Source organism: Umbelopsis ramanniana (assembly GCF_025399195.1).
Source record: "Umbelopsis ramanniana AG unplaced genomic scaffold K450scaffold_46, whole genome shotgun sequence".
Taxonomy (NCBI): domain Eukaryota; kingdom Fungi; phylum Mucoromycota; class Umbelopsidomycetes; order Umbelopsidales; family Umbelopsidaceae; genus Umbelopsis; species Umbelopsis ramanniana.
In genome coordinates this window covers 124,087-146,408 of record NW_026252132.1, presented here as the reverse complement: position 1 = coordinate 146,408, position 22,322 = coordinate 124,087, and the positions used below count along the sequence as shown (strand labels likewise).

Below are 22,322 nucleotides of genomic sequence, written 5' to 3'. Positions count from 1 at the left end.
CATGAAGGTGTTCTAATCCAAAAAAACAGATATCTCCTTTGGGAAATTTTTAAGAGCGTAGAACCTTCCGAGCGGCGATAGAAACTGCGATCAGGCCATGGTTAAGAAAAGCCCGTTCATTGTATTCTCTCGTGAGATATTGAAGATAACTGTCAGTTGTACCCGTGTAGTAAATATAGTATCCCCCGTGCCTGTACTCGGATTAACTATGTCTTGGCCTGTGTACCGATGCATTTCTTTTTCTCACTGAGCTGCGCAATAAATTTTGTGCCCTGTGGAAAAAGAAAAATGACGTTCTCCAACCTAACTGTACAAAAGGCTCAGTCAAATTGATCGCTACAACGAACGCCAACATATGATCCTATACGTGGGAAACAATTAACTGAATTTAATTGTTACAACAGACGAGATCTAGTACGCAAGGTGCGTAGTTCTGAGCGAGCATCTTTGAACAGTGATCCAGTCTGTTCCCTAAAATTGGAAATTCTTGGAAATGACGGAGTGGGACGGTTACCCGTGGGCGCGGGCTCTGCGTAAAAAACTCAACCGGTGCATTGACAGTTATCATGCAATTCTTTATGCGAACGAACAAATTTACAAGCCCGCTAAAATTCATAAGCAGATCATGGGAAAGAAGTCCATGTTATACTATTGTATTATTGTCATATCATGCTGAAAAAACTAAGAACGGGGGTATAAAGAAAAAATATGTACATCGAAGAAGTGGCAGTAAAAGCAATATAAGAAAATACATTTCCATAGTCATATCCAGAATGATCTTATTGTAATTTAACATCTTGATAGAAATGAAACGGGCCCTCATAGTCTTGCTGATATAGCAAGACTAAACATATGTAAAGACGACAACCGTTTTAGTTGGCTTGTGTAAAAAGAAAAGTGGTAGGTCGGCGGGTGGCATAAATGGTGTGTATGAAAGATGGTAAGGTGAGTGTTGATTTTTTTAACTTTGGGATGTTTGTTGGTTGAGTGTAAGAGTCGGCTTTAGCATATGATAGATTTTTTTTTTTGGGTTTTCAGTGATCGATATCCTCTAGATCTCCAAGGAAATCCAGGTCTTTTCCAACGTTAAGAGTCTCACTAGATAGTGAATCTCCTACAGCGAACATGTCTATTGCTCCGTTCCCCCGTTCGAATTCATAGATCATGGCCAATAAGCAGTTTGAGTTGGATTCACTTTGCGTTAAAGATTCCTTTGTGCTGGGATTTTGCATGCAATCCGCAGCGCTACCTAGTGGCGATTCCATCGTAGGTGTGGTTCCATTGACACAATCATCGGCACAGGTATCATAGTTGGTAAACGTCTGTATTGTTAATAGATTAGTAAAGGTTGTCAATTTGAATGCAGCACCATATGCTTCTTTTTTTCTCTCTCTTACCTGAACAATACACAAGTTGCTAATAGCAATATCAACCTCATCCCAGGAATGCAGTGTTCTGATTCCTTTCATGAAGGCATCAAAGAATTGGTTGACATATTCAAAGCTGTACATGTATTTTCCCTCGTTTACCCAGAGAGCTTGCTGGGTTTCCTTAGCTTCCAAAACAACGTTTCCGAATGAGTAAATGACCGTCGTACATTCGACTGCTCGTCGTTCTTTTGATTCCAAGACAGATGTATTATTGAATACAAAATCGGATATATTGAGATTCAGATCCAGCTTCATCTGAAGCAGAAAACCAGTTAGTTACATGGAATACCTGGGTATCGTTTGATGTTTGGATGTTTACCTTTGCAAGTAGGGTAATATTAGGCTGATATTTTTGGAGAGTTTCCACCTGAGGGCATTTATCGGCTGAAACGGATCGTATGTCGATAGTTGGAAGGCAGTTTGGATAACAATGGGGCAATTGTGCCAAAGTGTGAGAGACCGTAATCTATTTATGGAAGGTCAGTATATGCCAATGCCCGTTGTTAGACAGCAGCAGAAACAAAAACATACCGATGGATCGTAAGGAAGGGAATATTCAAGGTATAGACAAAAGTAATTTGGCCATAAAGGAAACTTAGTCGCCTCCATGTCGGTTGCCATGTCGTTAACACAATCGTCTTCCACCTTCTTTTTGTAGGATTTTCGTTTAGCGATGGTGATGGATGATTTTCTTGGTATTCCAGTAGAGCAAGGTTTTTTGATTTTGCGTGCGTTATTTTGGAAGTTGAGGCTCATGAAATCGGTCATGGAACAAGGTGTTTGTGGTAATATAGCTGAAGGAGATATCGAGGAAGGAAGACCATTTGCCATCACAAAGTTGGACATCAAATCATTTGGCAAGCCAAAAGACGACATAGCTGAGTTGGCGGCGACATATCCATTGTATGGAATCTTGTATTGGTGCTTTCCGTTGTTATCTAAGAGCAAAGGTTCCTGCTTCATGGCGGCCATTTGGTGGTTGATTCTTTCAAACATTTGGCCTTTGAGATCGAACATTGGGGCTGCTGAATGATGAGCATTGGGATCGCCATACATGAATTCAAAGACATAGTCGTTAGGAGATGGAGAGGAATCAATAGAAGAGTCGTCTGAGGTGAAAGATTCTGATGATAAATAGCCAGTTGCGTTTTCAGGTGCTGGAGTAAAATCATCTTCAATCTCAACAGAATCTGTCAATAGGCGCATAACTAAAGGTAATTGACAGATCATTTTAGTCACATGGTTCTGATAGTAGCACTTTTGATATGAAGAAGAGCAGCTTACAGTTGGAGTCTCCCTTTCGCGTATTTTTGAGCACTTGAATGTGAGAGGAAACCTGCTTTCTTGTTCTGATTTTGTTTGTTTTGCGAAATATATAATCCGATATTAACTCATTACGGCCTATGTAGGAAGTACAAAAGAAGTAAGTAAGCCAAGCTTCTTTTGACATAAAACATGGATGGTGGATCTACCTACCACATGGTTTTCCATTGACGAGAATCTTTCTTCTTCCCAATTTTGGAATCGCTTCAAGCGCTGCAAACATGACGATTGATTAGTGTGCTGTAAGAAGGATGATGATGAATCAACACATCACATAAAATATCAAACCTTCAACAAAAGCTGCTTCAACATCTTGTGGCCAAACCTAGATGCATTTTTTTTTTGTTTTTGTTCTTTTTGTTAATCAAATTGCATTATATATCGGTATTCAATCTGTTTCCTTGCTAACCTCCTCTTTTTCTCTGTTTCCGTTGGTCATAATGGTTTCATTATTGGGACCACTGTCTCTGCGGTTCTTAACCTTTTTTTCCTTTTGATTGATTTCCGATGAACCATAAGCTACCTGCTGCTGTTGTTGCTGATGTAGAGTATCGGTAGTTTCATCTTGAAAGAAAAATTCTTGTGCGCAGGCAAGCATGTCGTACTAGTCGTAAATTTATTTGAATCGGCTAGAAGTCGAGTGATGTTTAGGGCTTAGAAAATTAAAGATGGATGATTGAAGTGAACTCGATTATTAAGAAAGAAAAGTAGAGACATCCAAAGGACAGGTAGTGATATAAAGACCAAGAAAAAAAAATAACACACAGACCAACCGTTGCACGTTTGATCTCTATAGCAAAGACCCCTTGACCATATCTGGACATACAAGATAAAAGCACTTTCAATAACACTCATAACATAATAGAAAAAGACAAATTTGGGACGGAACCCAAATCAACAACAGTAATATAACCTCTAATTGAATGCCAATTGGTTCACTAGCAGGCAGTGACATGACCGAAATCAAGAACTCAGACTCTCGTACATCTCCTGGAACCCCCTCTCACTGAATTGAAATTAAAAAATAAAGAACAAGAAAAAAAATAGCAATAATGTCAAGCCCCAAAGCATCCTGATGCATAAATGTATTAAAAAACCGACCTTCTGTAGGATATAGGCTACCCCTGAATTCATTTCCATTATATTACAGACACTTTCCTTCACTACGCGCAACGGCAAGAATGTAGCATTACGAATTGGACTGTAGCTGAAAAATTTCTAGTGAACTCCGTGTAATCTTTCCATCTTCTATCATTGACTTTCATTCCCAAGCCCTTTCGATTATTATTTACTCTCGTAGCATGATCCCCCCTGCTCGCCAAGTTATCTGGCTCACTTTATCATCGAAAGATGTCGTAAGCGGTATACTATTTTGCTGACGACATCGGTCGTGGCCAGTAATGTGACCAAAGCCACCTCCTGAAAGGAATATTGTCCGTCCGCCCCGCCATGTCATTAACTGACGCTGTACGAAGGCGGGTGGAATAGGATGAGGTTAATTAATCCACTTAATACCACAGCAAACACGATTGGTAGTCTGATGCGCTTTTGATACTGAAATCGGGAGGAAAGTAATATATAAGGTTCTCTCTCGCTTCTCGTGGAGTAATAAGATATCATTCAATACAAATACGTTTAAATTACGTGTGGCAAGTCTTAAGTACTAGGGTTCACTCACTGTCACTGATATGTGAACAACTCTCTCATATTAACGCAAGACTAAGATCAGTTATGTAGGGACTATTGAAGACTAGAAAATTATAACAGCCACTTTATATTTTACTTGTACGATTGATGAACATTTTGTTGAGAATATCTGCCGTGGTAACCCATTTAGTATTACCACGACCTGGCCCTCAAGTTTGCAACATCGGTATAGCTTCAACCGCATAACTTACCATGTGCTAGAAAAACAAACACATTTAGCTTCTTCGATTTGGATTTTCAAAATATTATGTATTATTTTGCAGTGCTGCACATGAGAATAGGCAAAAGTGAGAAGGAAATGGCTAAATTTTTAGAGAACAGAAATCGCAGCAGCGAAAACCTGATCAGCCAGCCCGCCAGCCAAAAAAAATTCAGCCTGAGCTCGAAGCTTATGGGTCATATTTTTTTAACCTCTCATTATGACATCGTCGAACGAAGGATCCGATTTGTTCATAAGCTATGAGCAAGACTTTAGCACAATTTGCGATACCATTCGCAGCAAGATAGAGAAACAGATACCTAACCAAAGTGGAGGTTGTTATTTGACCCAAACGTAATTGCTTGGCGGACTTGACAAATGGCTAAACAATCCATTCACATGTAGAGCAGCGCAAGGCTACCGTACGTGCCGCTGAAAGAGAAATTGACGAAGCTGATGAAATTGTAAGATACATTTGACGAAGCTTAGAGTCTTCAACTGGAAATTAGGGCTAATTGATGCATCCTACAGATTGCCCAAATGGAGATGGAGATCCTCAATATCCCGACCGCCTCTCGCACACGTCTCCAAACCAAGTTGAGACTATTCAAGTCAGAATTTGAAAAGACCAAAAGAGATTTGGTATGTAATGTGATTAGAAACGTATTCAAATACTGCGGGTTATTATGTTAACCAATCTTTGGCTCAGCGACGTGCAACCGCTCAAATGCCGTCTTCTTCTAACAGGGAAGAGTTATTCGGTGGTTTGGAATCTGGTGATGGAGATTTGGATGCTTCTACTGTTGATCAACGTTCAAGATTGCTCACTGGAACTGATAGATTGGGTGAATCTAGCAGAAGATTGCAAGATAGTCATCGATTGGCGTTGGAGACCGAAAACGTGGGCATTAATATCTTGGGCACATTGAAGGGTCAGAGAGAGACTATCCTCCGATCAAGAGATACGGTATACATTTTCCCCATTTTGAATCTTTTACACCACTTTAAAATGACTGACCATGTGCATTCAATAGTTGACGGAAGCTGACTCCCATATTGATAAAGCAAGCAAGACTCTGAAGGGCATGGCTCGTCGGTAAGTAAACACCGCAGTTGACGAGGTAGTTTATCAAAGAATACCCACACGTTGCTAACTTCTTGACGTCAGCATGGCCACCAACAAAATGATTACAGTTGCCATCATCCTTGTTCTCATTGCACTCATTGTTCTCATTATCTGGAGCAAGTTCGGTTGAGCAACCTATATGCCGACGTTTACTATGAATTTCCTTTCCCAATTTGCTCAGCCTCACTACTAGCCATGTAATGTATGACATTCTTTATATTAATGAGAAGGTTGATTTTTTGACTATATCTATTGGAATGATGATGGTTTATTTGGACTTGTCTTTTGACGGGTTGTTATTTCGAAGGCTTGTTTTCTCAAGCTTGACATCGATGGGTTGTTCGAAAGGTGCATTCATTTTCAAAAACCCTCCTGTTTCCGATATCGCTTTAAGGGTATGTGCTTTGTCTTTGAATGTGACAAATCCATAGTTGAGATAGGCGTGTGTCTCTGGGCACTGGTAGGGTAGAATGACTATTAGTGGAACATAAGCAGAGACGTGCAGAAGGTGACAAGGCCTACCCGAATGAATTTATATTCTAGTAATTCACCAAATCGGTTGAATTCCTTTGCAATAGCCCTAGCATGAGTCACTGATGGAATGGTCTGTGATGCTCGAAAAAAGAATCGGACTGGTGAAATTGTTGTGAGGGACATTGAGTAGAGCTTCTTTGACTTTTGCAAACAAAAAAAAAATTGAGTGCTATAAATTTGACTGAGAGCGGGGTTGCCGGACTTTGTCTTGGGCATTACCGAAAAGTCATGCAAAAATCTCGATGCTCAATGGAATACGGCGTATAATATCCGGGAACAGAAAGCGGTTAGTAGTGCAAGACTTTGATCTTGACCTGAGCTGTAAGTACCAATTTAACTCGACATGTCCAGTTGGCTCCCATCTAACGTAAAAGCTCTTGGGCGAATCAGATATCACTGATAGGATTATAGCTACTTCCTTTCCCTCTAGCGGAATAGAGGGTTTATACCGAAACACATATCCAGAAGTCAAGCGGTACATGCTTTTAAATCTGCATTAAAAGTTTAGGTAATTGGTATTAACATCTTGATAGGTTTTTAGACAAACACCACCCACAACATTATAAGGTGTATAACCTGTGAGCTCCCGTGTATTTCTTGATGTTCATCCATGACAACTACTAATCTATAGCCTTGCAGCCGGTCAGAGAAAGGATACACAAATGATTTATTTGATATTAGTGCTACCTTTGCTTTCAAAGACCATCAAGCTCCAACTCTTCGCACGGTGATCCAATTCTGTGAGGATGCCAGTGATTATTTAGCTCTGGACCCTGAAAATGTCGTCGTTGTGCACTGTAAAGCTGGAAAGGGGCGCACAGGAGTGATGGTTGCGGCTCTGCTGCTGAAATTGAAAGTGACAAGCGATCCTAACGAAGCCATTCAGATCTACGCACGAGAAAGGACACATGATGGACGTGGGATAACCATTCCTAGCCAAAGGCGGTATGTGTTTTACTTTGACTCCTTCCTGCGTGATCCTTGGTCAGTCAAAAATCGAGAAATTCGAATCAAGAAGATTGCTTTGATAGGCCGTCAAAGTGCTCTCAACAAGGATGGTAGGTGCTAGAGCAGGCCATGGTATAGCCTGTTCAGCTATTACATACTCATATTTGCTCTCTTGCAATACAATCTAGATAGCTGTATGATCTGCATCAAACTCCCCAACGAGTCTAGAAAAAGTTGGCATACTCTTTCGAAGGTAAGTTGACTATCGGAAGAAAATATATTATTAATAAAGTTTCCCACTTGCTTATTCAGTCTGTTAGCGTACGATTAGTAAAGAAGAAATAGAACTTGTGCCTGAGGATGAGTTGATTGCTGAGAGCGACTTCATTGTCATACTCTGGCGGACTCGTGTCGCATATAAGGTGAATGTTTGACTCATATTGTTTTATTTATACAGTAGCTAATAGAGTGATCAACACGGACAATGTAGAAAAAGATTCTTGCGTTTTCACTACATAGTCGGTTCGTGGTACCCAATCTAACAATCGCAAAACCTGACCTTGACATCGCAGCAAGTGACAAGCGGTGTGTTCTTTTCGATAGTAGCTTCAAGGTCGAACTATGTTTAGATTTTCTTTAAAAAATATTATTCTCAAACATTGATATACAATTATATGTTTCATCAGAAGAAGCAGCCAACGTTACGTTTCATGAGCTACTGCTGTAAAACACAAGATTCGCATTTTGTGACAACAGTCTTTGAAGTGAACCTCCGCTTGTACGACACCATATATGCTTGCCGAGCTGCTTTGGATTCGGATTTTTTTTAGGGCAACCTCACCAAGGATAATTTAGCATGAACCTGGAGACCCAATATAATGAACATCAGCGATCAGATTTCGAAGCGGCATCGACTTCACGTTCATATAATACACCTCCTCCAAGCGTGAGAGTAGTGGATACTGATCGAATGTCTGGACCAGGAGATCATCGGACATCACAATCTGGCATCAGTGTCGCTTCGTCCGACACCAATTTCACTGACATTACTTCAACTACTACCACTACAAACGCATCTAATAGACCTCATGATATTTCTTATATAATCAATGCCAATAAGGCTGACCCGTCACGATTGTCACCGCATCGACAACAGACGCTAGATGTAGATCAGGATTCGGAGATTAGAGCCTCCTACCAGCAGGAAGAACACCAGGTTCCTGACTTGTTGGAAGAAATGGAGAAATGGTATGCTATGACGGACAGGTTGGTATTGTTAATTTAACATCAAGTTGTTGTTTACAAGCAATGGCATTTTAAATATGTACCTATCTTTCAGATATGGGTTCATGCAAGAAAGTAGCGATCAAGCGTCTGGAAGCGATACGTAGGTTAATTTTTCGTGGTCAATTGATAAGCAGGCGATATAGCGTGCGACTAAAAGTGAGATTCAATTCAGGTTGGCCAAAATTAAGGCACATGAAGTTGAGCGAGCTCAAAAGTGGGCGAAAATGGCCAAGAAGCAAGAGAAGAACGGAGAAGTATTGCATTCATTCGATTGGTCACCAAAGGTAAATGTAACTTTAGTGAATGTAGATCGCAACTCTTCTTCTAACGCCTTTTGAACAGTTTGTGAAAAGAGTATACAAAGGCATTCCTGATTGCTGGAGGCGTGATGCGTGGTAGGTATCGGAATGATAAAAGGTCGTATCAAAATGGGTAGTAGATACTGACTCTATACAAAGGTATTTCCTAGCCACCAGCGGATTGAAAGGCTTGAATAAGGACGCAGCTTTGAAGCAAAAATATGAGGTATGAGAGGCGTAGTTCACTGGATGATAGATTGAACCGTACTAACAGTTTTTCTTCAACCTTAGCATCTACTGGAAATGCCATCGTCACATGAACGCCAGATTGACCTAGATATTCCACGAACTATGCGGGACCATATCATGCTTCGTGAGAGATATGGATTTGGGTAATTAAAATGTTGGATCAGTGTGGTGGATGTATCAGGAGCCTATTCTAACTGTGTTTGCTTTAGGCAAAGAGTCTTATTCAATGTACTTCGGGCATTCGCAAATTATGATGAAGAGGTTGGATACTGCCAAGGCATGAGCAACATTGTTGCGACATTAGTGATGTATTTTGAGGAAGAGGTAATAGTTACTATTCGCTACTTAATGGAATGATGCTCCATCTGACATGTTTCAACCCTACAGAAAACCTTCACCATGCTTGTTCACATGTTCCAAAAGTGCAACCTGCACAATCTCTTTATACAAGGCTTTCCTGCATTGGTCGAAAGCTTTTATATCCAGGAAAGACTCCTGGAGCAGCATCTACCGAAGGTTGCGAAACATATGGTGAGTATCAAGCGATACCGAGGTACGCTTTCAGTGAAAGACGTGCTGATCAATTGAATCTTCATCATCAGAACAACAACGATATAACTAGCAGCTCTTATGCAACAAGATGGTACATTACGCTATTTACAGGAGGCATTGTAAATTATCATACACTACTTCGAATATGGGACGTCCTGCATATGTGTGGCTTTGATGTCTTATACTATGTAGCATTAGCACTGATGAAGACGATACAGAGTACGGCCCAAGCGTTTTTGCCTTATCTGCACAGCTTAATACATCCATTCATTAACTTATTTTTCTTGCATCATTTAGAAAAGATTCTGGAAGGAGACTTTGAATCGAACATGATGCTGTTAAGCTCTATTATACCCGTAGAAGATGACGATAAATTTATGAAGGTTGTAAGAAAATATTATGAGCGTAGTGTCGAGGCGGGCACAATCAAAAAGCTGCGAAACGAATACAAAAACCTGTGAAATTTTCACCAAACGGTTTTCCTGTCACTCAACGCTAAATTAACTGCAGTTTTCTTCATTACCTTCTCCCACCATATACACCATAAACAATCATACCATAGTCAATTTAATGCTAAATTTCTCATATCTACGCCGCCCCCAAATTTATAAACTTGCTGCTGTACTTGAGACTAAGAGATTGGTCCATCAGGACACCGTCATTCAAAGCCTTCGCGACAGGTAAGTCATTTTACGAGTAGGAATGTCGAGATGGCTAGCTTCAGCCATTGACCGTCCACATTCAAGACTTTCTCTTCAGAAAGCATCAGAGCTGAAGGTAGAGGCCATATCTACTGGAGTTCAAACGTCAGGCACAAAGACGGAGGTCCTGGATCGTATCATTTCACAGTACAACGATGTTATTTCACCCAATGTAACGACAACCGGTCTAAAAATGGTTCCTGAATCTGTGATATCAATTGATGTTGGGTACCGAAATCTTGCATTTGCCCACGTCACTAAGGAAAATCAAGTATTGCGCTGGCAGCGAGTTGATTTGGATATTGATAACCATCATCCGTCGCATAGTGCTATCTCCGTTACTCGATTTGTCCGCCAACAGCTACTGATAAGTATCGAAAAAGAGTGTGCTATCGTCATCGAAAGACAGCGGTTCCGCTCCATGGGAGGACACTCGGTTCTAGAACATACTTTAAGGGTCAATATGGTGGAGGCGATGCTTTGGAGTGCTATACAATGTATGACTGGACCAGACATAGCGAAGGAAGCCATCAATGCCATTGCTGTCGAAAAATACTGGAGTATGACTGAACCTGATTTCAGTACGCTTTCATCGGCAGAGTCAAAGACACCGAATCGGTCCAAGAAAAAGAGAAGTCAAGACTTGGTGACCCACTGGTTGGACACCAATGTATTGGATTGTAGCCCTAGCCTCCGGACCATGTTCAGTGCCGAGAAAAAGAAGGACGATCTTAGTGATAGCTTAATACAAGGTGTTGCTTGGCTGAATTGGAGGAAACATATGAAAAAATGCATTTTAGATACCCACTTGAATGATTGATTTGCAAGAATTCATTTTCAAACATTTATATCGCATTAGGCATCGATTTGAGCGTGCAAACTATTTAATCACTTTCAAATTAATAATGAACGGGCCACTTAATATCATTTCACTAAAGAGTAACCGCCTATCAATTAGAATGGCATCAGAGGCAAGTTTATTAGACACATGATAAGTGAAAAGAGCACGCCGTGGTATAGGAACCGCAGAAAAATGAAAGCGTATAAACAATTGGTTCATCTACTGTAGGCTAACTACATTCTAAAATGTCGAAACCGTGCATGAATTCACTCATGTCTGGTATTTGAGGATCCATGCCTAGCGAGTACCATCGAGAACTAGAAGCGTCAGATTCACTTTCTCCAGCGATACTTTCTGAAAAGGCTTCATGATGACTCGTTAGTGATGCAGGATCTTCAGAGAATGGGGCAAAAAGAGCTGGTTTTGTAGCAACATCTTTTGTGGCGGTCGCAAACATCACACCTCCTTTGCTATCTTCAAGCGACTCGTAGATCTCTGTGGTTTCTGACAACTCGTTTAAAGCCATCTGGTGTTTATCTGGTCGTGACAGAATGGTGATGAGGTCTTTGATAATATCAGCAGTGAACAGGTTGGCGTTCACGACTCGTCCGTCAGCCGTCATACCAGGTCTGATGGTGGAGAAAGAGTCCGTGGCCATGCCAAGTAATGAAGTCCCAGTTGAAGTAATGATTTTGGAATCTGCCATCACTTGAGATGAATTCAATTGTGCTGGCATGGAATAAGGCATGGCGGATATGCCAGTGTCCGGTTCTTGCTTCAGAGTGTCTTGCATAACCACAGGGGCATTAGATACCTGGCTAATTGGCACAGCATCCAACGTAATTGGGTTCGTAATACTATTAGCGGTACTCTCCAAATCAATCACTTTAGGCGGCGTTGCAGGTGCTCGATTCGCTGGGTTCTGATGATTTGCGGCTGCCGAAACATGTGCTTGAGCCATTGCTTGGGCCTGAGCATTATTAGCCTCGTTGGCAATTTGCTGCTTCACTTGATTTACCATGTCATTCAACATTGCTTGAATTTGTTGTTGCTGTTGCGGCTTAATGTTCGCTTTCCCTTGGGCAGCTTTTTGTAGCACCCAATTTGCCTGAAGTGCTTTCTGTGGTAACTTTACAACAACTTGAGGAGGATATCCAGCCGCTATCGCCGCCTGTATAATGACTTGTGTGTTGGCTGGCCGTCCGCCATTGGCTGCGTCACCTTGCGCAGCGGTATCTAATTGTTCACCTTGAGCTGTTACTCCTGGTGCAGCTGTTGGCGAAGCCTGTGACTTAGCAGCAGGAGATGATTGTTGTTGTGGCTGCGGTTGTGAAGACGTGGCTGGAGAATCTGCTCCTTTTTGTCGCTTTGACACTGGAAGTTTTAAATCAATGTTTCCATGTTTCAAACCTAGGCCAGACTGCATCGCGGCAGCTGCGGCTGCATTTGGCATTTGTGGTTGTTGTTGCGCGGACTGTTGAGCACTGGCCATTTGCTGCTGTTGAAGCTGTTGCATTCCAGCGGCCGCTGCTTGATTTGGAAGAAGCTTTGCAGCATTGGGCATATTTCTATTAGCATTTTGCGCCGTCGCTCCTTGGTTTTGTGCAGTTTGTTGAGGTGACACTGGTGAGGCAGATGTTAAGTTACCTGCTGTTGCAGCATTGACATTTGCACCCGTACCATCATCAACAGCTTGCTGTTGACTGGCACCGCTCATAGCATTTCTGATCCAAGTAAAGTACTTTGTAAAATGATCCTTCAACTTCTGCATATGGTCCAAGGATATAAGGAACTTGTTTTGTGGTAGCACATTGAGCTGATCTTGAAACATGTGTTTCATCAAAATAAGTCGCTTGGTAGCTTCACCATTGGCCGTCATGGCAAGAAAAATTGGTAAAAGCTGATCCAGCTTCTCGCACATCGGTCGAAGTTGGTTGACTTGCTCTCTAATGGATGCTTTTTCTTGCTCGCTAAGATTTTCTATGGGAGTGGCAGGGACTGGGAATGAAATGTTAGTGTCAAGCGTCATAGTCAATGCATTATGCAGCCAAGGTTCATACATCTGCTTGCTAGGATAGTCTTGTTCATCTGCGCAACTAGGTTTGCGGCTTGCATTTGCTGAGCAGGTGGAATAATTGGTCGATTTCCGCTCATTGGTTGTGTACCGTTGTTCAAATTACCACCAAATAATTGATTCAATTGCTGCTGTGAATTCGCAGCATTCTGACCACCTTGTGGTTGAGCTGCTGCTTGTCCCTGCGGAGGTTGTTGAAGTTGAAATGGCTGGTTGTTCAGATCTTGAATCATTACAGAAGGAGACTGTTGACTTGCTGGCATCTGTTGTCCTTGCTGTACTTGATTAGCATTGTTGATTTCGTTTGTGGCTTGCATTCGCTGTTGAGACTGCTGCTGCTGCTGTTGTTGTTGCTGCTGTTGTTGCTGTTGCTGCTGGTGTGCAGCCATATTTTGCTGTGGCATTTGAGCCATCATTGGTGTCGACATGGACATCATTGACGTTGGAACATTTCCATTCAATCCATAATTGTTAAAATTATTCATTTGGGGTTGTTGATTTGGCATGTTCGTAGGACGTATGTTAGGAGTCACCTGTTGCGGCTGCTGTTGTTGTTGCTGTTGCTGCTGTTGTTGCTGTTGCTGCTGTTGTTGCTGTTGTTGTTGCTGCTGTTGTTGTTGTTGTTGTTGTTGTTGTTGTTGTTGTTGCTGTTGTTGTTGCTGCTGCTGCTGCTGCTGGTTTGCAGCCAACCGGGATGCATTGGCATTAAATGACTGTGCATTGTTCATATTCAGGCCAACCATATTTCCTTGCTGCTGCTGTTGTTGTGGAGGCTGTTGCTGTTGCTGCTGTTGCTGCTGCTGCTGCTGGGATTGTTGTGGCTGTTGTTGCTGCTGCTGTTGCTGTTGCATAGCCTGTCTGGCTACCAGCATTTGGAACTGCTGCGGTGTTAATGAGGACAATGAAGCCGCATTGATATTGCCGAGATTTAGTCCTTGGAGAACATTTGCAGGAATTTGATTTTGTTGTTGAGGCTGATGCTGTTGAACTGGCACCTGGTTTGCTTGCTGGTTCCCACCCTGTTGCATGTTTTGAGCTTGCTGAGCGTTTGCTTGAAGCGGTTGTCCGCCTGCTGCTGCAGCAGCAGCAGCCCTTTGTCGTGCAGCCAAGATTTGTTGCTGTTGCTGTTGCCTAGCTTGTAGCAAAGCAGCCTGCTGCTGTTGATTCATGTTTGGGCGAACTTGATTTTGTGCTGCTAAGTTGTGCTGTGGAAGGTTTGGGTTAAGTGGCGACGCTGATGGCGGTATAGATTGGCCAGCCTGTTGTTGTTGCTGTTGCACTTGCTGTTGCACTTGCTGTTGTGGAGATGACATCTGAGTATTTGGTTGTTGACCACCAGCTTGCACTAAACTATTCCAGTTTTGTTGATTGGGTTGCATGACAGGCATGCCATTTTGAGTACCCATGGCACCAGGACCCATGGAGGTTGCACCCATAGCATTCATGACTTGTGCATCGCCATTCATACCCACCCCGTTTTGATTTTGTGAGATAGATCGCTTGATTTGAGCATACTTCTTACTATATGCAAGCAAATATTCGTTCTGAAAGGTTGCGTAAGAGATATGTATTTATCAGGAAGCTGTTCCCAAGTTTCCTGTTATGTTACCTTGTGATTACTTCGACGGTATATTTGCATTTCAAAAGATCGAGCTACTGTCAAGATTTGCTGTTCGCTTGTTTGAGGCGAGAGCATACGCAAAGCATTGCCTCTAAAGGTGTTGTTTAGTATTACATTTATAACGCAAGCTGAGCTCAGTCCTAAAGCCAAACGTACAACTGAGCAACCAAGCGCGCCCTGTCTTGGACAGTCAGTTCCTCACGCCAGTTAGGATTAGGGGGTTCATTTGATGGTTGAAAGTTAGTTCCAGCCAGGTTCAATGGAATGCCATTACCACCTTGTTGATTCATCGGAAGTGTGGCCACTTGGAGATGTGGGAGGCTACAGTAAACGTTGAGAAATTCTGCAATGAGCGGAAGTGTCAGCTCATCACATGATTGGTCCCAAAGAATCGAGGCGAGATTTTTTGCTTGATCAGACCTGCGGAGACAAATATTAAGGGAAGTATTACTTCTACTATCCAGTATGCTATAGTAGAAGCAACTAGTGACTATGGATTATGTTCGTGTAAAGGTGTTTATTTCATGGTAGATCATTTATAGAGTGAAAAAAAAAAAAATTAAGTCTATCAGGTATTGTGTGTTTACACCATCAGAAGCATTGTACGTCCTATTGAATAATTCTCGTCATACAGTACATATTGAAATCAGGACACTTCTCTCTTACTGTGCCATATATCATGATTGTGGAAAATGGATCTTTTAAAAAACGCAGCTTTTGCGAAAAGTAGCATTTGAAAAAAGTAATTCTTTTATCAGCAATATGTACACAGGTTATGAAAGGTTATGCATCTATATAAAGATTGAAGAAAGCTATCGGCGCCTAGGTCGACCATGTTCCCCTGGGTGTCCGCGACGTCCTCGTCCATTATTATGACCATACGATCCTCTTCCTCGTCCACGATTGAAATCTGGTGGGCGGCTTTGTCCTCTTTCCCGAGGTGGATACATACCAGCTGGTCCAGTTGGATACTGCTGGTAGCCACCTGAATTAGGAGTGTCCCATCGCGACTGCCTTCCCAAGTTATTTGAAGGAGGTGGCACATCTGGGGAGGAGTATGGCGGGTTGCGATTGTTCCAGTGCTGCTGCTGCTGCTGCTGCTGATACGGTTGATACGACGATGGTCCGGTCGGTATATGCTCATACTGAGAATATGGAGGTCGTCCTGAGTCAGAAGGTAAGTCATTCCGTGAAAGTCCTTCTGGCTGGTGCTGTATATTTGGACGATACGGAGAAGGGTTATGCATGGGCTGATACGTATCGTGAGATGGTCCTGTCGGAATAGGTTGATAAGCAGTATTTACGGCTTGCGGAGCATTGTTTGCTTGATTTTTGGTGAGAAGTTGTACAATATCCTTATTGCTTAGAAGCTGTTTGATTAACGGATTTACTTCACCATTTTGTAGAAGGCTTGATAAATCAGGAGTGCCGGTTACAGATGGCTGGGGTATGGTCGAAGCGGTGACAGGCTGAGGTAGCGGAGGCAAAGTTGGTTCATTATGACTTGAGATGCTGGTATCACGGTTTGAGCGGCTTTCGCTTGTTCTTCGCGGGTCGGCTGCGACCTTCTTGTTCAACACTATGATACCGAGTAGCATGTCCCGATCTCTGTCTTTTTCTCCTAAGCCATGATTGAGAGCAACCAAACAATCAGGCAAATTTTCTTGAGCGGTTAATGGGATTATATAGAAATCTTTGATGACAGGCTTATTTCGTGCCACGACACCATATCGGTTTCGTGAAGAGAAGTACTTCAGCAAGTTGTCGGCTTCCTGTTGACTAGCTGGCTGAGAACACTTGATCTCTATCAAAACCAATTCCTTGCTAGATGAGAATTGTGTTTGCGTGAGGTAATCGGTAACACGGTCAGTGGGGATGCGGCCTTCAATCCAGATGGTAGGTGAAAGAACATTTGCCCATTCTTGCTCTGCAAGGCATCTACCGCCAATTTGAAAGGATGAGCTCTCAAATTCTGCCACTTGTTGCATAATGGTTTTACCATTCCAGATGGGGTGTAAAGGATAAGCTTTCGGTTCATCACATGATAATGTTGCGGTGGCAGTACCATGTTCTTGTTCATCTGTTATATCGGTGTCCGATTTCATGGTTGATTCTACCAATCCTTCATCATCGCTGCCAAATTCCAGTTGGACGTCCTCATCACCGAGTAATTTTTCCATGTCAATGTTCACTTTGCGCTTCTTCTGCTTGTTGTCACCAGGACTCTCCGCTGATCGTTTGCCATTGTCTTCGCCTTCACCTGTAGGAATCATGCGAGCCAGTATGTCATCCAATGTATCAATTTTTTGCATTGGAGATTTCGGCGTAAGTGAGATACTGGATTTTCGACTATTTGGACTCCTAGGTGAGCCAAGGTCGTCCCTTTTTTCGTCAAGTCTAACCAGTGGTGATCTCTTTCCCGCTTGATCATCAGCAAATGAGGCATTGTCTTTTGAAGGCATCATAATGATGTCGCCTTTATGCGTCTTCTTTATAATTGGCATATTCTGGATCTTCAAAACGGAGTTCTTGATACTTTTCTGCCTCAAAGTTTCTGACATTGACTTCAGCTCTGGGTTGGCCATGTCCTCCGCAGACATATTGACTAGGCTTTCTGGAGTTAAGTCACCAGTCATTACACGAAGTTGAAATATCTCATTTGCTTTGTCCTTGAGATTGTGCAGAAGAGACCTGAATTTGCCTTTATATTTTTCTCCGCAGACTTGTGGCTTGCTGGCTGGGAACTTGGGATGTGGTTCCGCTAGGTGCTCATACATCGCATTTTCTATGTTTGCTGCTACTTGTTCTGCAATATTCATGGCGGATGGTAGTTGAGCAATCGATTTTGCTTCGTCGACTTCTTCTGTGCTGGGGCTCGTTGGCGTAGCCTCTGAGGTTGAAGGTTTCTGATCTTTCGAAGGATCTGGCGTACCAGGTGACTGTACGGTATTGGCACTCTGGTTGGTGTAATTTGCAAATATCGTTGGATCTTTTGTTAATGCTGACTCGATTAGTCCCTTCAATGTTGCAGTTAAGCTTTTAACTACGTTACGTCTGACAGCGTCAATCTCAGAACTCCTGGATTGAATGGTAGGACTATCTTGCGTCTTTTCTGTTGGAGATTGAATGGTCTCTGGACTCTCTGTTCTTTTCGATCTTCGTCTAGTGGTTGCTTTGTCATTGACATGAGCACTCGCACATTTCTCACTGCAGAACAAACTGTTGCTCTTGGCTGGCTTGGAACATGTGGATAGCAGACAATTTCCTGGTGTCGCACTCTTCTTTCTTTCCACCTTACGTTCTTCCTGGATCTGTCATTACGCAATGTTAGTTCAGAGTAGCATACATGCATGGCATATTAAAATTGCCTACCTCTTCATCTTCTTCTTCTTCACTGCCATTCCATTCTGCAGAAGCCTCTCTCTCCTTCCGCCATCGGGAAGTAATATCTGTAAATTGGCAAAATATCAGTAAGTTACAATCCATTAATTGTGGCTGTACATTAGTCAGGTTGCAAGACGTGCGAGTGGTGGGAGTTGTGAGCAATCATGAACAGGATTTTGCCATCATGACGGACGGAGATAGACAGCCGACTCTAGACATTGTCAGATCAAGACACAGTAACTACGAGAGCGTACGCTGCCCATAGTGCCGGGATTACCACATTGGATGATGGTTTCCGCTGCCAGTGGCATGCAACTGAGCTTTCTCTTTCTTTGGCCAGTGCTAGTCGAGCTGCTGTGGATGGCTGCCTCTGACATACACGTCTCTTGCAAATGGGCTCCATCTCACGCTAGAAAATGGTACACATTGCAGATAAAAAAAAAAGTATAAAAAAAAGTAGAAGAGATGATAACAGTGCTGTAGGAAGTGAACAAAAAAACTCGATTTAAAAGTATTTTGTTTAATTACAAAACGATGTGTATTGCAAATTGAAAACAACGAGCCTCTCGGCATGCGATCAATAACTATGTGAAGGCACGCCATAGATTCCGTTCTTTCGTTCCATCCATCAAACGTCAAATTTCGATACAGCAGCAAATTGTCTTTGCTATCCCATGAGAGTATTCGCACGTCTATAACCTGACAGCGATTGTGTAAAAAGTATAATAAAAAATGCTTACCCTTTTTCTTCTCCTTTCCTACCGCTCTACCTGGCTTCTTTGAACAAGAATCGCATGTCCACTCAATATCCTCTGCTTCCTCAGGGTCTAAATTCACACAAGAGCAATGGAACCTATATAAAGCTGGGTAAGTTGTCTATCTTAGCATGTGCAGTATTACTTCAACAACCACTTACCATTCCTGGCAACTATCACATTGTACCATAGGGCTACCGTCATAAGGCTGCTGGCAAATGCAATACAATTTTTTGGATTTCTGCGTTTTTCGTTTTGGTTCCGCAGTCTCAGTAGAGTCCTGCTGCGGATTAACGTAATCGTCAGTAGGAGTTTTGTCCATTTGCCTTGTTCTTGATCGAGTCGACATTCGGGTATTTCTGTTAATAGTGTTCTGAGTAGAAGCTTCTTCATTTTGTCCTTGAAGATCTTGGTTGTTGCTTTGCTGGTATATCATGTCTGGTGTTACGAAACTCGGATTGGTGGTTGAAATTGTTGTTGCAGCTGGGGCTACCGAATGACTACCTTCTACATCACTTGCGTTTATGGTCGGTGGCTTGTCTTGAGCAAACATGGATTGATCAGTTAATAGCTGGCTTTGATCTAATATTGACCAATCTTCCGTTTCCATTGGCAATAAAAAGTGTGTGACGTCGTGATGGACATGTAGGTTGTCTAATGCGTCATGATCTGGCCATGATGGTCTTTGATCTTCCATAAATGTCGCTGGTGCTTGCTCATGATCTAGTCCTTGAGCTTTCTGACCATCTCCTTCAAACCCATTATCTCGAAGGTATAGAAAACTATCCATGTCGTTATCATTCATGTAAGAGAAAACTAAGAAAAAATGAAATGTTTTGGGTACAGTGTGGCGCAAATGAAAAGACGGTGTGGTCACGTGATAATGACGTGGACACTACAAGGTTGACATTCATTCGCACTGAAGTTTTGCTTTACGAAGATGCAATGTTTTTTGGCGCCAACACCAAGGAAAATCAGGTCCATGTGATGGTGATAATAAAGCATAGAGAAAAACATATAAGTACACAGTTAAGGTAGATCGAGATAGAAGCAAACTTCACTTTGGCAGGTCGGCGGCACTGCAAAATATCATTTCATTAGTATGGGCTTGGTAGAGACCTACAGCCGTTTTTCCAATAATGGTATTTGAAATTTTGTCAGTGGGATGAAAAGATCCATTCGATATAACTAAGCACTTTATTATATGTTACCAAAACTCATTACACGATCGCTATCGATTTCGTTTTAAAGAAGTAATTGAAATTTTAATTATTTCACAACTTGTCAGATATAATTTTTATGGACGGAAGACAACAGTAACCTGACCAGCAGCTGCAAGGAATACAAAATCAGGTCCGAGCCAACTTCTAACGTGTATTGGTGAGAAGACGATCAAAATACACAGGTTCTCATTATATATCTTTGAAATCAGCGTTGCTCAATGCTGTATCGGCGGTCTGATGATATAAGAGTACTTCAGTCTCAATGCCGAAAATAAAAATGTTGAAAGGCTGCCATTGGCGCCTGCATTGTTAAGTAATTTTCTATATAAACAAGTGCTTGATGTATGGATGCAAAAGATTTTACGAGGTTTTGTTCAGCAAGCGTTGCAAATAACTGGTTTTCATATTAAATAGTATTTCGGTGCCTTTCAGATCGCACACTTCAATGGTTTCTATGATTTGAAAGAAAAATCTTCAGGACAATGCTCTCAAATATACTTTCCATCAAAAACAATCGGGAATTCTCATCTAATATGAAGCGCTGATAGCAAAAGAAACACATGCCAATCAATATCTGACAAAAACAATACAGAAAATCCCACCCGTGTCGCAATAATACTTAAAAATCGCAACCTTGGGACTGCTTTCTGACCGAAATTTTCACGATGGTGAAATTCGCTTTGATAGATTCAACAGGTTAAATCAACATGGCTCAAACTCTGGAAGCTATTAAGTACGAAAATGGTGAACTTTACGTTCTAAACCAGCTACTCTTACCACATGTCACCCACTTTGACAAAGTATGCACTATTCAAGATGGACATGCTGCCATCAAGGAGATGAAAACTCGAGGTGCTCCTGCTATTGCCATCGTCGCAGCTTTGTCTCTTGCCGTTGACTTGCGATCCCGCTCCAATCAAGGAGAATTCGACTCTGCTGCTTCCGCTGTAGAATTCATTAGAAATTCTTTGGAATACCTCAAGACATCTCGGCCAACAGCGGTCAACTTGTTTGATGCTGCCGGAAAACTGTGGCGTACTGTAGAACAACGTGCACAAACTGCAACAAATCAATTGGATATTGTCGATACATATGTCTCCGCCGCCGTCACTATGCTTGCTGAAGATGTCAAAGATAACAAGAATATTGGATCGCATGGTGCCAAATTTATTTTGGAAAACTCAAAGAGTTCTGAGGTCAGTGTTTTGACCCACTGCAACACAGGGTAAGTAATGTTAATATATGAACATACATAAAAATCCTTGCGAAAGACCACTAATCAATTTAACTAATCTAGATCGCTTGCCACTGCAGGCTGGGGTACCGCACTCGGCATTATTCGTGACTTGAACAAGACAGGAGCTTTGAAGCACGCTTATTGCACTGAGACAAGACCTTATAATCAAGGATCGAGATTGACAGCCTATGAGCTTGTCTATGAACAAATACCCTCCACTCTTGTGTGCGACTCCATGGTGTCAGCTCTGCTTCGACAAAATCCCAACATTTCTGCTATTGTAGTCGGTGCTGACCGCGTAGCTGCAAATGGTGATACTGCAAACAAGATTGGTACTTATCAATTAGCTATTACCGCCAAGTACCACGGTGTTCTCTTTATTGTCGCTGCTCCAACGACTTCCATCGATCTCAACACGAAACGTGGTGCGGATATTGTGATTGAAGAAAGACCTTCTGCCGAAGTCGTTCAGGTTACTGGAGCTGTGGTTGGAGGAGAAGTAACTGGCAATGAAGTTCCTAGACAAACAGTTCAAGTTGCTGCTAATGGTATTAATGTTTGGAACCCAAGCTTTGATGTAACACCTGCCAATCTAATCTCATGTATTGTGACCGAGAAAGGAGTCATAGTTAAGAAAGACGGAGCAGAGGAATTCGACATTCCTTCCTTCTTGTCAACTCTGTAATTCGTAGACATTTCAACTAGAGTTCAATAATTAAATATACTTTTGTTATCCGCATTCCTAAATCACCTGAAGCTACCTCCACATGAGCACAATACCGCTGTCCACAAGCTACAATAATCGCTATTACAAGTTACGATGTGTCAACTT

General features: G+C 42.1%; 9 protein-coding genes across 9 annotated transcripts; 5 read left to right on the top strand and 4 right to left on the bottom strand.

Moving 5' to 3' along the window:
- The first annotated feature begins 4,812 nt into the window (after nucleotides 1-4,812).
- K450DRAFT_250675 (uncharacterized protein) lies at nucleotides 4,813-5,872 on the top strand. Its single transcript, XM_051590605.1, has 5 exons — nucleotides 4,813-4,994; nucleotides 5,065-5,123; nucleotides 5,191-5,301; nucleotides 5,369-5,626; nucleotides 5,694-5,872. The coding sequence occupies exons 1-5, from the start codon at nucleotides 4,880-4,882 to the stop codon at nucleotides 5,757-5,759; spliced, it is 609 nt and encodes a 202-aa protein (XP_051442760.1). The 5' UTR covers nucleotides 4,813-4,879; the 3' UTR covers nucleotides 5,760-5,872.
- Nucleotides 5,873-5,880: 8 nt separating this feature from the next.
- Nucleotides 5,881-6,591, bottom strand: K450DRAFT_250669 (uncharacterized protein). Its single transcript, XM_051590604.1, has 2 exons — nucleotides 6,308-6,591; nucleotides 5,881-6,242 (listed from the first exon to the last, which is right to left on the bottom strand). The coding sequence occupies exons 1-2, from the start codon at nucleotides 6,533-6,535 to the stop codon at nucleotides 6,054-6,056; spliced, it is 417 nt and encodes a 138-aa protein (XP_051442759.1). The 5' UTR covers nucleotides 6,536-6,591; the 3' UTR covers nucleotides 5,881-6,053.
- On the top strand, nucleotides 6,497-7,420 carry K450DRAFT_250667 (uncharacterized protein). Its single transcript, XM_051590603.1, has 4 exons — nucleotides 6,497-6,640; nucleotides 6,710-6,794; nucleotides 6,853-6,897; nucleotides 6,959-7,420. Exons 1-4 carry the CDS (start codon nucleotides 6,562-6,564, stop codon nucleotides 7,386-7,388), a joined length of 639 nt encoding a protein of 212 aa, XP_051442758.1. The 5' UTR covers nucleotides 6,497-6,561; the 3' UTR covers nucleotides 7,389-7,420.
- Nucleotides 7,421-8,311: 891 nt separating this feature from the next.
- K450DRAFT_250651 (uncharacterized protein) lies at nucleotides 8,312-10,586 on the top strand. Its single transcript, XM_051590602.1, has 11 exons — nucleotides 8,312-8,515; nucleotides 8,607-8,654; nucleotides 8,727-8,838; nucleotides 8,897-8,949; nucleotides 9,013-9,079; nucleotides 9,145-9,245; nucleotides 9,312-9,426; nucleotides 9,490-9,633; nucleotides 9,705-9,873; nucleotides 9,952-10,334; nucleotides 10,401-10,586. Exons 2-10 carry the CDS (start codon nucleotides 8,617-8,619, stop codon nucleotides 10,113-10,115), a joined length of 963 nt encoding a protein of 320 aa, XP_051442757.1. The 5' UTR covers nucleotides 8,312-8,515; nucleotides 8,607-8,616; the 3' UTR covers nucleotides 10,116-10,334; nucleotides 10,401-10,586.
- K450DRAFT_250650 (uncharacterized protein) lies at nucleotides 9,997-11,300 on the top strand. Its single transcript, XM_051590601.1, has 2 exons — nucleotides 9,997-10,334; nucleotides 10,401-11,300. The coding sequence occupies exons 1-2, from the start codon at nucleotides 10,225-10,227 to the stop codon at nucleotides 11,173-11,175; spliced, it is 885 nt and encodes a 294-aa protein (XP_051442756.1). The 5' UTR covers nucleotides 9,997-10,224; the 3' UTR covers nucleotides 11,176-11,300.
- On the bottom strand, nucleotides 11,301-15,213 carry K450DRAFT_250638 (uncharacterized protein). Its single transcript, XM_051590600.1, has 4 exons — nucleotides 15,048-15,213; nucleotides 14,880-14,982; nucleotides 13,257-14,814; nucleotides 11,301-13,194 (listed from the first exon to the last, which is right to left on the bottom strand). The coding sequence occupies exons 1-4, from the start codon at nucleotides 15,179-15,181 to the stop codon at nucleotides 11,426-11,428; spliced, it is 3,564 nt and encodes a 1,187-aa protein (XP_051442755.1). The 5' UTR covers nucleotides 15,182-15,213; the 3' UTR covers nucleotides 11,301-11,425.
- A 3,365-nt stretch (nucleotides 15,214-18,578) lies between these two features.
- Nucleotides 18,579-19,032, bottom strand: K450DRAFT_250637 (uncharacterized protein). The gene has a single exon (XM_051590599.1). The coding sequence runs from the start codon at nucleotides 18,876-18,878 to the stop codon at nucleotides 18,618-18,620; it is 261 nt and encodes an 86-aa protein (XP_051442754.1). The 5' UTR covers nucleotides 18,879-19,032; the 3' UTR covers nucleotides 18,579-18,617.
- K450DRAFT_250633 (uncharacterized protein) lies at nucleotides 19,033-19,840 on the bottom strand. Its single transcript, XM_051590598.1, has 2 exons — nucleotides 19,535-19,840; nucleotides 19,033-19,468 (listed from the first exon to the last, which is right to left on the bottom strand). The coding sequence occupies exons 1-2, from the start codon at nucleotides 19,833-19,835 to the stop codon at nucleotides 19,188-19,190; spliced, it is 582 nt and encodes a 193-aa protein (XP_051442753.1). The 5' UTR covers nucleotides 19,836-19,840; the 3' UTR covers nucleotides 19,033-19,187.
- Nucleotides 19,841-20,776: 936 nt separating this feature from the next.
- Nucleotides 20,777-22,234, top strand: K450DRAFT_301710 (uncharacterized protein). The gene is made up of 2 exons (XM_051593754.1): nucleotides 20,777-21,478; nucleotides 21,551-22,234. The coding sequence occupies exons 1-2, from the start codon at nucleotides 20,961-20,963 to the stop codon at nucleotides 22,173-22,175; spliced, it is 1,143 nt and encodes a 380-aa protein (XP_051442752.1). The 5' UTR covers nucleotides 20,777-20,960; the 3' UTR covers nucleotides 22,176-22,234.
- The last annotated feature ends 88 nt before the right edge of the window (nucleotides 22,235-22,322 follow it).